General features: G+C 47.5%; 1 protein-coding gene across 1 annotated transcript in view; it reads left to right on the top strand.

The window, feature by feature from the left end:
- The first annotated feature begins 218 nt into the window (after window positions 1–218).
- TTC12 (tetratricopeptide repeat domain 12) overlaps window positions 219–13,002 on the top strand; it is a 50,201-nt gene continuing 37,417 nt past the window's right edge. The window contains 6 exon segments of the mRNA XM_021696301.2: window positions 219–233; window positions 1,753–1,825; window positions 9,196–9,359; window positions 9,903–9,924; window positions 10,574–10,651; window positions 11,485–11,606. Coding sequence (XP_021551976.1) covers window positions 1,768–1,825; window positions 9,196–9,359; window positions 9,903–9,924; window positions 10,574–10,651; window positions 11,485–11,606 — 444 coding nt within the window. The 5' untranslated portion in view covers window positions 219–233; window positions 1,753–1,767.

Below are 13,002 nucleotides of genomic sequence, written 5' to 3'. Positions count from 1 at the left end.
GGGACCAGCGCGGGGGTCACTCGGAGCTTCTGCTCCCCACCCTTGGCCAGGCCCCAGCTCCGCCAAGATCTAGCGGCGGCGCGCCAGCTCCAGAACCTGCGCTTCGGGGCCCCGCCCACTCCCAGCCCTAGCCCCGCCCCGATCCTTGGCCACGCCCCGCCGTTGGTCACGCCCCCCAGTCAGTCACTGCCCGCCCACAGCCGCCATTTCCTGTCCGGCCCTGGGCGTGTCAGGTCAGTGCGGCGGGGTGGCCCGGGGTCTGTCCCGGGATGTGGTCCTGATCTGGCCGTTAGCGCCGAGGAGAGGACGCTGGTGTGGGCCCCAGCAGATGGGACGGTATAGGCCGCGGGCTGGGTCCTCCGCTTTGGGCCCGGGAACCGCTGGACGCTGCGGAGTGGTTGCCGGGCAACGGTGCCGTCGGCCCCGCCCCTCTGCGCCGGGCGGGGCGGGGCGGGGAGTCCAGGCGAGCTGGTCGCGGGGCTCCCCCTGGCGCGCCGCGGGTCGCGAGCTCGCATGAGTGCATCTCCTGCCCCGCGGTGGGTTCGGCGCGGGCCGCGCATCCTTATACCCCTGCGCCTGCCCGGGCAAGTGCTGAGCCTTCCTTCTGCCCCGGCAAAGTTGGGCAAGTCAACTCGCTTCACTAGGCCTCAGTTCCGTGGGAGCCTTAATATGTTAGAGCCGGAAGGTACCCTGTCGCTCATTGTTAAGCCACACGTCCCCGCCCCCGTTTTGTAGATAAGGGGGCCTCGCATTTACCACTCTTTGCGTGCCTGGTGCTTTCAGTTAACCCCGGGGAGCCCTCTCGGTTCGTATTACCATTTCCATAGAATGAGGCGCGGAGAGGTTGGTGACTTTAGCTGAGGTCGCACAGCTTGTAACTGGTAGAGTCTCAGAGTCAAATAACTCCCACCTCGTTTGTGGCAGGGCTCAAATTTCCAGTTAGAGGTGCGTACACGACTGCACTACTACTAAACCTAGCCGTAAGTCAGAAAAACCCCCGAGAGAGTTTTAAAACTGCCCTTTCCCGGGCACCCTGGCAGGTTGACCGAGAAGCTTTGGCGCTAAAGCTGAGGAGTCTGTATATTTAACGAGTTTTCGGATGGTTTTTATGGCCTGTGGGTGAACTTCGGGAACCCCTGGGTGTACAGTGAGGCCTGTTTACTCACAAACCACCGAGAAGTAATAAACCTAAAGTACCTGGAGAGGAGAAGAGATGCTGGTGCACAGTGCCATCAAGTTCTGATCCCTTCAGTCAATGTTTAGCTCCTCTTCACTCCTCAGATTAAACAAGTTTGAACAGTTAAATGCAAATTCTCCGGCTCCTGGTGACCAGTCACACAGCCAGATCCAGGCTTCTGGCCGGGCGGGCCTGTCATGATCAAAGTCAAGCGTTCGTGTCCTCCTCCATTCCTGCCAGCCTGTCAGCTTCTGGCCTCCTGGCCTCCTTTACTCCAGGTCCCTGAATCACAGCGGTGGATGTTGGCTTTGGAGGAACATTTTGCAGAGCAGTTCTCCCAGTGAAGGGAGGGCTGACAGCTTCCAGAAGTATCACCACAAATAATGAGTATCCCTTAGCCTTAATAGCAGTCAGAGTGACATAGATCACCCTGCTGTTATTCGTGACATTTATGAACACAAATCCATCTTAAAAATAATCACTTGGCTCTTAGTTTTAGAAGGCTAATGAGTCTGACATATTCTGCTTAGTGTTTTATTATTATTAATTTTCATCACTTATGCTGCCTCCCCCAGGTATTCTGGTTGACAATGGCTGACAATCACGAGAAAGATTTGCAGAAATTTCTTAAAAATGTGGATGAAATCAGTAAGTACCAGTAAATCGTAAACAAATTAAATTCTACGCTTGCGAGGTGGAGTGACTGGAGAGAAATGATCACTCTAAGTTAGTTCCTGGGCTGCCTGATAGGTTTATGACTCTAAGACAAAATGTAATTGAAATTAAACAGAAAGGGTATTGAGAAGCAAGTAATATTAGAGCCCGGGGTGGTATTTTGTGGCTGCTAATTGGTATCGGAGAAGCTGTTAACATTCTGGTTGGAATTGAGGCTGACGGCTCTCCTCCATATTTTATCCCCTTCCATGTAGAATTCACGTCGAAGGAGCCTAGCTGTTCCTTTCGAGATCATTTAGGAACCTCGCTGATGAGCGTGGAATCCCTTTTGTTTTAGGGCAGAGCCATTTCTGATTTTGAGCTGCAGAGGCAAAATCAAATGGCCTTCCCTCAGGGTCTGTCTAATTACATGGACGGTTCATGGTTGTCATAATCCCGTCTCTCCACCTCTAGGCAGGAAGACCCCTCCTTCCCCAGCTCAGACAGGTGGGATCTCAAAGGACATCGTCTGATCCCACAAATCCCATTCAAGAGATTCCAAAGCAGCCGGTTTCCTATTCAGACTTCAGGGAGCTTGTGTGGTGATGGAAACAAGCAAACCAACAATCAAACCAACCTTACATATCAAATAGAAATATGTTGAAATTGCTCCTTCCAGCAGGCTGTATGGGTCCAAAGAATTAAAATGGTTTTAAAAATAGTTGGGGTCACTTGATACAAGACACATCCACAATCTGTTCCCTGTGTCCATCCACGCCCCCCCCCCCCAATCCCTGAATGTTATTCTGCGGACTTCTGGCCTTGGCCAGCCTGCCGCTCACCGTCCTCTGCAGGTGGTCTAGTCCAGGCACGTGATTTTTCCTACAGCCTGTTTACTCACCACCGCCACATCCCTGTTGGCCGCCCAGCCTTCTCTGCTGAGCCCCAGACCCTGGCAGCTGTCTATCCATTGTACCCCACAGACACCGCAAACTCCGTGGGTCCAAAAGCCAGTTGATCATTGCTCTACCCCATCCTCCTCCTCCCCAGTAAAACCTGCTTCTCCCACATTCCCCTTCATGCTAGTCTCGCCGGGTGGCACCACGGGTTGGAAGTTTACAAGTCACCCTGGACTCCTGCCAGCTCTCAGCCTACATTCCATCAGCCGTCAAGTTTAGCTCTTTCTCCCGCTCGGTCCTCCCCGCCCCTTCCTTTGTTCTGGTTCTCTGACCCAGACTATTTCAACAACCCCCTGATTGTTGTTCCTGCCTCCAGGCTTACGCTCCCCACAGAGTAATGTATCTAAAATGCAAATCTGACCCAGACACTTCTCTGCTTGGATCCTCTCCGCAGCCACAATAAACTTCAAGCTCTCCTCAGGACTTAAGTCCTCCCCTGACCTTGTCCTTACCTCTCGCCTCTCCCTACCTCACACTCGAGCGAATGGCAGCAGACTGCTTCTAGTTCCCCACACGTCCCCCGATGGTTCTCGCTCTGCACGTTGCCGTTGTTGTTCCCTCTGCCTCCCCATCTTTCTTTACCTGGCTCACTTTCATTCAGGCTCAAAGTTCCTTTGGGTGCCATATATACCAATACTGGCCCATAGAACTCTCTGTGGTGCTGGAAATGCCCTACAGTCTACACTGGCCACTGTGGCCACCGGTAACTGCACGCAGCCGTGAGCCTTTGAAAGGTGGCTGGTGCTACCCAGGAACTGAGTTTCTAATTGCATTTCATTAATAATTAGTTTAAATTCGTGTAGCCACGCGTATAGGTTCTAGGTACTCATTTCCTGGGCTCTGGCTATGTATCTAGTTGTGCTAGGCTCCGGAGACCTCAGTAACGATAACCAAGAATTAGCTTTCCTCCTGGTGTCTACAGCCCGGTGCAGAGAGCCGATGCGAAACAAGTAATCTCCAGTGTGACATGTGATACGAAGAGAGATTGGCAAAGTACAAGAGACACTAACTCGGGGCGCCTGGGTGGCTCAGTTGGTTAAGCGACTGCCTTCGGCTCAGGTCATGATCCTGGAGTCCCGAGATCGAGTCCCACATCGGGCTCCTTGCTCAGCAGGGAGTCTGCTTCTCCCTCTGACCTTCCCCCTTCTTGTGCTCTCTCTGTCTCATTCTCTCTCTCAAATAAATAAATAAAATCTTAAAAAAAAAAAAGAAAAGAGACACTAACTCAGGTTACAAGTTGTGTTAGTCTGATTGGGCTGCTGTAACAACATACCACTAAGCAGCAGCAGTTTCCTTTCCACGGTTCTGGAAGTGTAAGATCCGGGTGTGGGTGGGTTTGGTTTCTCCCGAGGCCTTTCCTCTTGGCTTGGAGACCCACTGCCTTCCCACTGTGTCCTCACGTGGTCTTTGCTCTGCGTGTACACGTCCCTGGGGTCTCTTGCTCTCCTTATACGGACAACAGTCCAGTTGGTTTAGGGCCCCACCCCGATGACTTCATTTAACCTTACTTATGCCTTTAAAGGCTCTCTGCCAGGACAGTCACACTGGGGGGCTAGGGCATCAGCGTGTGAATGGGGTGGGGACCACACTACAGTCCTTTACAGGAGTTGTTTAAGGCTTCCCTGAAATATGAGATTTAAGCAAAAAATCTGAAGTGTGAGTAGGAGTTGGGCACTGTGGGGAGGGCAAGGGAAGATTCTAAGTGGGGAGAAAGTAGGTAGGAAAGCTGGGAGTTAGAGAACATGGTGCTTTTAAGAACCTGGAAGCATAAAAAGCTCTGTGTGGCTGGAGAGAAGAGATCACAGAGAGAAGGGTCCCATCTGAGTCAAGAAAGGCCGGATCAGGGAAGACCTTGGAAGCCACAATGAGGAATTCATGTCTACCCTGCAGGCAGTTGGAGGGTTGACTCAGCGCAGCGACATGATCAGATTTATACCTTAGAAAAGTCGCTCTGACCACGGCATGGATGTCGAGACGAGGACATGGAGGGGATAGGAGAACAGATGCTGGGAGCCCCATCAGGAGGCTGTTCCGGCGCTCCAGGGAAAAGAGACAGGCTGGGTTTAGAGCTGTAGCAGCAGAAATGGGCACGAGTAAATGGACTTGAGATATATTTAGGATTGACTTGGCAAGCTTTAGAGTTTGATGGCTGTGAGGACAGAGGGAGAACGAAGACTCAAGAATGAGTCCTGAAAGTTTGGGGTCGAATGCCCAAACTTGGCAGTGGTTTGACCATCTGCTGAGAGGGGACATTTGGGGGAGGAACAGTCTCGGGAAAGAAGATGGGCAGGGCAGGATTGGCGAGCAAGACATCGCAGTGAAGATGTTCAGAGGGCAGTTGGCTTTGCGAGTCCGAGCCTAGGAGAGAATAGGGCTGGGGATGTCCGTTTAGGAGGCCCTGGCATATAAATGGTATTTAGAACCATGGGAGAGAACAGGACTACCTGGTGGAATGGTCCAGAAAAAGAACGGATGGCTCAGGCACAACCTTGAGACTCACACAGTCAAGAAGGTAGGTAGGACAGGGAGAGCAGGAACAAGCAAAGGAGACCAAAAGCAATGGCCAGAGAGGTAGGAGGGCGACCTCCAGTTTGTCCTGTGTCCTTGAGAGTCTGGTTTTTTGTTTGTCTCCTTTTTTCTTTGTTCATTTTGTTTCTTAAATTCCACATGAGCGAAGTCATATGGTATTTGTCTTTCTCTGACTGGTTTCGCTTAGCATTATATACTCTAGCTCCATCCATGCTTTTGCAAATGGCGAGATCTCATTCTTTTTTATGGCTGAGTGATATTCCATACCAGGCTATTGTAGATAAGGCTGCAAGAAACACAAGGCTGCATATATCTTTTCAAATTAGAGTTTTTGTTTTCTTTGGGGAAATACCCAATAGTAGAATTACTGGATCATATGGTAATTCTAGTTTTAATTTTTTGAAGAGCCTCCAAACTGTTTTCCGCAGTGGCTGCACCAGTTTCCATTCCCACCAACACTGCACAAGGGGCTCCTTTGGTTGGAGGCAGTTTTTTAAAGTCCGCGGGAGAAGGATAGGATGACTTGTTTGGGTGTGATACTGTGATTTATAGAAGAAATAAATGTTTGTTCTTTGTCCCTGTGCCTGGCAAAGAGCTCCCCAGACCCTTGGAACTTCTAAGTGATCAGACAGATAAAGGCATCTTTATATTCATAACAAACCCCTTTCAATCACACCTGAGCTTATGTTAATGAGTGACTTTTGGAACCTGAAGATGGGGGCTGTTTGCCAGGGAACCAACCCTGTGATAAAGTTTCAACGCCCTGGGAACGGGAGAGGGGCCGGAAGTTGAATTGATCGCCAATGGCCAATAATTTTTTTAAATCAGACCTGTGTAATGATGCTTCCCTAAAACCGCAAAAGGACCAGGATCAGAGAGCTTCCAAGTTGGAGGTTTTGGCAGAGGGGTGCGCTCAGAGAGCCTGGAAGCTCCGCCCCCCCCTTCCCACATACCATGCCCTATACATCCCTTCCATTTGGCTCTTCCTGAGTTATATCCTCTTATAATACACTGATGATCTACTAAGTAAAATGTTTCTCTCAGTTCTGTGAGCCACTCTAGCAAATTAATCAAAACAGAGAAGGAGGAGGTTGGAGGACCCTCTGATTTAGCCATGAGGTCAGAAGCGCAGGTGACAACCTGGACTAGCATGTGAAGTGGGGGGTGGGGAGTGGGCAGTCTCATAGGACTCAGCCCTTAACTTGTGGGATCTGACACTATCTCAGGTCGATGGTGTCAGAATTGTGTTGAACTGTGAGACACCCAGGGGGTGTCAGAATTGCAGGGTGGTGTGGGGGAAAAACACGCATTAGAATTGGTGTCTGAATCATACAAGGCTAACAGGATTGCCGGGTACCATTGACCAGCCAGTTGAGTTAGGACCAGTTCTCCCTGGTGTCCATGTATCTTTATCAGTCCTCCACATCTGTCATAAAGGCCTAGAGAAGTGGGGAGTTGGGTTTGGAGTTGGAGTTTTGTGTGGCAGGTGGCGTGGGAGGGCAAGAGGGTTCAGCATGTAGACAGGATGGATCATGGGATCTAAGCTGAGCAGGGAGTGAAGTGAAGACAGGATAGCTTTAAGGGCTGTTTTGTGACCTCAGGGTGGCCTAAACGTACCTGTTTTTCTCCCACACAAGATTGGAAGCTCTTCAAAAATCAGTATCTCTTTTATTCATCCTTGTTATCTATAGCATTCTGCATAATATCTAACTCATAATAAGCTCTCCATAAATTGTTGCTGGATTAAATAAGTAGCTTGAAACTGTGATTTGAAGGCCACAGTAAAATTCTCCTGCAGCTTTTTCCAGGCAAAACAAATCCTGTTTTTAATTTTTTTTCTCATTGGTTCTAGTAGCTTTAACTTTTGCTTTCCATTCAGAACCTTCTTTAAGAATAGGGAAGAGAGGGGTGCCTGGGTGGTTCAGTCGGTTGACCATCTGCCTTCGGTCAGATGGTGATTCGTCATGATCTCAAAGTCCCAGGATCGAATCCCACATCGGGCTCCCTGCTCAGCGGGGAGTCTGCTTCTCCCTCTGCCCCTCACCCCACTCTCGTGCTCTCTCTCTCTCACTCTCTTTCTCTCTCAAATAAATAAATAAAATCTTTAAAAAAAAAAAGGAATAGGGAAGAGATAATCTAAGGAATGGGAAAAACTCTTTGCAAACCTTGTATCTGATAAAGGGTTAATATCCAAAATATACGAAGAACTCATACAACTCAATACAAAGAAACAAAACAAAACAAAAAACATCAGGTTACCTGATGAAAAAATGGGCAAAGGACCCAAATAGACAGTTCTCCAAAGAAAATAACATGAAAAGCCCACAGTACATGAAAAGATGTTCAGCATCATTAGTCATTAGGGAAATGCAAATTAAAACCACACTGAGACCTCACCGCATGCCTTTCAGCCTGGCCATCATCAGAAAGACAAGAGACAACAGATGCTGGGGAGGGTGTAGGGAAAAGGGAGCCCTGTGCATGGTGGGGGGGAATGCAAATGGGTGCAGCCACTGTGAAAAACCGTGTGGAGGTTCCTCCAAAAATTAAAAATAGAGCTACCCTACAATCCAGTAATTCCACTTCTGGGAGTATATCCGAAGGAAATGGAAACACTATCTGGAAAAGGATATCTGCACCCCCAGGGTCATAGCAACATTATTTACAGTAGCCGAGACATGAAAACACTTAAGTGTCCATCTATGAATGAACACGTAATGAAGTTGTGGTGCATATAAATAATGGAATATCATTCATTCATAAAAAATGGGGAAATCCTACCATTTGTGACAACATGGATGGACCTCAAAAGCATTGTGCTAAGTGAAATAAGTCAGAGAAGACAAATACTTATATGATCTCATTTATATGTGGAATCTAAAAAAAATTCATAAAGAAATCAGACTTGTGTGGTTACCAGAGGCTGAAGGTGGGGCAGGGGCAATTGGAGGGAGGTGGTCAAAAGGCACAAAGGTCGTTATAAGTAAGTACCGGGGATGTGAAGCACAACCCAATGACTACAGCTGATGCTGCTGTAGGATAGACAGGAAAGTTGTCAAAAAAGTAAATCCTGAGAGTTCTCATCACAAGGGGAGAACTTTTTCCCCTTTTTTTTCCTTTTAATCCTATCTATAAGAAAAGATGGATGTTAGCTGAACCTATTGTAATCATTTCACAACACAGGTAAATCAGACCATCACGCAGTATGCCTAAAACTTAGACAGTGATGTGTCAGTTACCTCTCAATGAAACTGGAGGGAAAAGAAAGAAATGGGGAGATGTTGGTCAAAGCGTATGAACTTCAGTTATAAAATGAGTACGTTCAGGGGGTCTAATGTACAACATGGTGACTACAGTTAATACTGTATTTTATACTGGGGCACCTGGGTGGTGTATTCATTTAAGCGTCCGGCTCTTGGTTTTTGGTCAGGTTGTGATCTCAGGGTCATGAGATCGAGACCTGTGTCAGGCTTCACAGTCAGCGCTCAGTCTGCTTAGGATTCTCTCTCTCTCCCCCCATAATCGCTCGCTCTCTAAAATAAATAAATCTTTACAAAATATTGTATTTTATACTTGAAAGTTAATAAGAGAATAGATCTTAAATATTCTCACCACATAGACAAATATTGTGATTACATGAGGAGGTGGATGAGCTAACTAACTTTATTGTGGGATCACTTCACAATAGACATGTGAATCAAATCATCACACTTGTGTGCCTTTAACTTACACAATGTTGTATGTCAATCATATCTCAACAAAGCCAGAGAAACAAAAGTTCTTCTCCATGAATGTTCTACACCTTTCTTTCCAGTAAATGGAGTCTTTCCTTTTGAAAACCTCATTCGAATGATTCACATTTGATTTCTCCTCCAGCCAGCTTAATCCAGGAGATGAATTCTGATGACCCGCTTGTACAACAGAAAGCTATCCTGGAGACAGAAAAGAGACTACTGTTTACAGAAGAAGTCCAAGAGGAGGACGGATGCCGGACCACCCTGAATAAGACCATGATCAGTCCTCCGCAAGCTCCTACGGAGGTTTCTTTTTCTATTACAGAGTTCTATAAGTAGATACAGAGAAGAGGGCTGCCTTGAAGGAGAGGAAGTGGTAGTTTAATCTCAAACTGTCTGGAGAGGCTGAAATAGTCTTTTGTTTTTTAGATTCACTAGATTTATTTTCCAAAAAGAAGTATAAACTCTGATTTTTTTTTGTCTTTCTGAGTCATCTTTAAACAATGGGTTTATTTTAATGAAAATTTGGCCTCCCCAACCCCTGAGTTTGTGACCAATATTTACGCTGTACTGTAAAGGTAATATGTTCTGCCTCAGATTTCCAACTCATACAGCCATAGTTGGGGTCCCTTGACCTGCTCACCCCGTAACAACTGTACCCATAATCATATCTCCTGATTTAAAGCAAGCCCTGTGAATTTTGGGCCCTTCAGTATTGATGGTTAGAGGAAATGACCCTACTCCCCACTTGTAATGGATCTGCCTTCTTGGTTCGTACACTTATAAATCAGAGAGTGGTTTTTGAAATTTGTTTTTTTTTTTGTTTTCATGATAACCTGTGCCCTGCAGAATGCAGATGAGATAAACTCAGGTAAGGACAGCATCTCTCTTCCTAATGTGTATTATTTATTTAGAATCCGTGTTTATTGATTGTAGCTTCCAGACCCTTAAATTATAGCCTCTGGGCTGACAAACCACCCATGAACAGAAACCTACGGATCAGCCAATTCTCTTACTAGTCAGAGGGGATAGCACTCAAAGGCTTTCCTCTATTTTCTCCCGGCCAGTTGTTTGTAAATTGAATTCAGTAATTCTGTATCATCCAATTTACTCTTAGCTGCTCAAGGGATCTAGGTAGCTTCTCTGTTGCCCAGCTCAGAAGCTCATTATGCTAAACGGAACAAAAAAGGCTGCCTTTAAAGAAAAACTCTTTTAAAAGACATAATTCAAATTTGAAGCACAGACATAGCCATCATGTATAATAATACATCACACAGATTACCATTTAATGTCAAATTAAGAAAATGTCATTTTGTTGCTTCAGAGTGTGTGTGTGCGTGCGCGCGCGCGCGTGTGTGTGCGCGTGTGTGCGCGCGTGTGTGTGCGCGCGTGCCTACATATGTATGCATGAGATGTGTGGCTCTAAAGCTCTGAAGAAGCTTTCTTCTGAATTTGAGCTAAAGAACTGATTATAGTATTTGGATTTTTCTCTTAAATACTTGAAATTACTCTGCTGTCAGAAGCCTTCTTGGCATCTGTGGAGTTGGATGCAAAAGAACGTGCCAGGAGAAGAAAGGAAAACAAAGTCTTAGCAGATGGTAACTGTCAGTCTTCACTTTACAAGAGCTGGGATGATGGGTGCTAGAAAGATCGTGAGTGTGCCTGCTGATACCTGAGGACAGCGAGATCCCCAGTCAGGGGGTTCGTAGCGGGCTCGAGGCAGCGGAACCTGGCCAGGCAGTGGTGTCTGTCCGTGTCCCCGCGGCCGCAGGCCGGGAGCAGGACGGGGCGTTTTGTGACCGCCGCCGCCAGGCCGCTTTCTAAAGCGTATGGACGGACTGAGCAGATCAGACTGAGCGTCCTGAGCGATCTTCGGACAGGAGGGAGGGACGGAAGCGGGAGGTACCGTGGGCTGGCCTGAGGCACAGACGAAAAAGTGAAAACGAAAAACGAAACGAGAAAACAGACGTGAGAAGGGAGAGGAGAGACGAAGGAGAGACACGGGTTTGTGCGCGTGGCGGGGGCGGCGCATGCGCAGGATGCGTCCGGCACTTGCGCGCCCCCCAGCGGTGGGCGTGCTGCAGGTCTGACCGCTTCCAACGTGTGCTAGAAAGTGACTGGTTTGGCCCTCTGTCTGAGACGTTCAGTGTATAGACTTGGTCTTTGTGGCACGCTTGGAGAGGTTCTGAGTTTTGCACCAGAAACATTTGCTTTTTCTGAGAAGCTACTTGGGCGACTTGGGATGGGTTTGGAAGGAAAAAAAGCCCTTAAGGAGGCTGATCGTAAAATGTCTGCAGAGAAGTAAGTGACAGGTCTCCTTTGGACTGATGGAGGCTATGACCTCCAAAGTGGAACTGCAAAGTCAGGGGAATAAAGTGGGAGAATTTTCCAGTGTGTGGGGAGAGCTCACCTGTGACTTCTGTTCTCCCAGCCCTGAAAGCAAAGGGGAATGAAGCCTTTGCCAGAGGGGACTACGAAGCGGCCATCGTGTGCTACAGTGAGGGTCTGGACAAGCTGAAGGACATGAAGGTGCTCTACACCAACCGGGCCCAGGTCAGTGGGCCAACACTGTGTCTGTGGCGTTTTCGTAGGGGACAGCAGCCATGGAACTTGTGACACCAAAGATGAGACCAGATGGTAGCAGTGGTGTGCCTGTCGGTGTTTAGCAGCCAACTCTGGTGGGGGGGGTGGGGGAAGCTGATCTCTAGGGGCCATTTGCCACTTTCCATGGTGTCAGTGCTCTCACCGTGGTCCAATTTCAAGCCACCAACTTGCGATGACGGGAGGAGGACTTGGGAAGAGCTACACATAACCAGTTCCTGTGCAGTGTAAGTCAGCTCCCGCATATCACTGAGGGTAAAGCAACTGAGTGAAACAACCTAGGAGAACCGATTCTGCCATCGCTGGGTTTGGCCAGCCCCCTTTGGCTGGTAGCCTGAACTCCTCAGGGTTACTTCTTACTCATTGGATCGGTCCCTGTTGGAGTAAGATTCTGTGACCTGAGTCGGCTGGATAGCTGATGGGCCTACACCCGATTTCTCAGAAATGTTGAGTTTCTGAACTCCCTTATACCTCCGTTTTATATCACAGATGAGCTCTGTTTCGTGGGACACCAGGTAAAAACCATCACGCAGATGTTTATCATCTACTACTTAATGAAGGGACAAGGTTGGTAGTTCTCAGTTGAAACAAAAACATCACGTGTGGCCTTATCTTTAAAAGCACTTGAGCCTGTGTGTGGCAGAGCTCCCTGTAGCTTAGACCTGACAAAGTGGCCGATCCGTGGGCATGATTATCCGATGGTCAGGAGACATCAGCAGGACCTGTGTGAGCTGCACTTGACACTGTGTCATTGACAGGAGGAACTCTCATCAGCTCCAATTTCTGTAACTCAGGATCAAGAATGTCCTGCTGTGAGAGGTTGAAAGAACGTCGAAAGCAAGAAACAGGACGTTTGGAGGCCAAAAAGTCTGGGGAGTGATGGTGATTTAATGATAAATAAGTCCAAGCACAGTGTAACCTCAATAGTTCAGCAGTTTGGGTAAATCAGACTAGAGTTGAGGCACCACTTAGCCCCATTTCTGGAGGAAAATTGATATAGGGGAGTGAGTTTGATAAATAAAATGGCCAGAGGTTGGCCTAGCGGTGTGCACTTCATCACCCTAATGAGATTATAAACTTTTCCATATACTCCCCCCCACCAACGCTTTATTTATAATAGATGTTTAATAAATCCTCTTAAGTTACATAACACTAGAGGAACAATCAGTCCATTTAAGTGAATTAAGTTTCTGTTGACACTTTGAAAGGAACATTCAAATGCAAGCAATTAATATAATAATTATAATTCCTTTTTACTTTTCACCAGATTTGGTCTCCAAAACATTTACCTACTGATGCTTTTTCAGTCTTGTTACTTTGAAGGTATTTGAAAGTAGTAGAATTGAAT

This window comes from Neomonachus schauinslandi, chromosome 11, assembly GCF_002201575.2.
Source record: "Neomonachus schauinslandi chromosome 11, ASM220157v2, whole genome shotgun sequence".
NCBI classification, from domain to species: domain Eukaryota; kingdom Metazoa; phylum Chordata; class Mammalia; order Carnivora; family Phocidae; genus Neomonachus; species Neomonachus schauinslandi.
The sequence above is the reverse complement of the archived record's forward strand: the minus strand, read 5'-3'. Positions and strand labels throughout refer to the sequence as shown.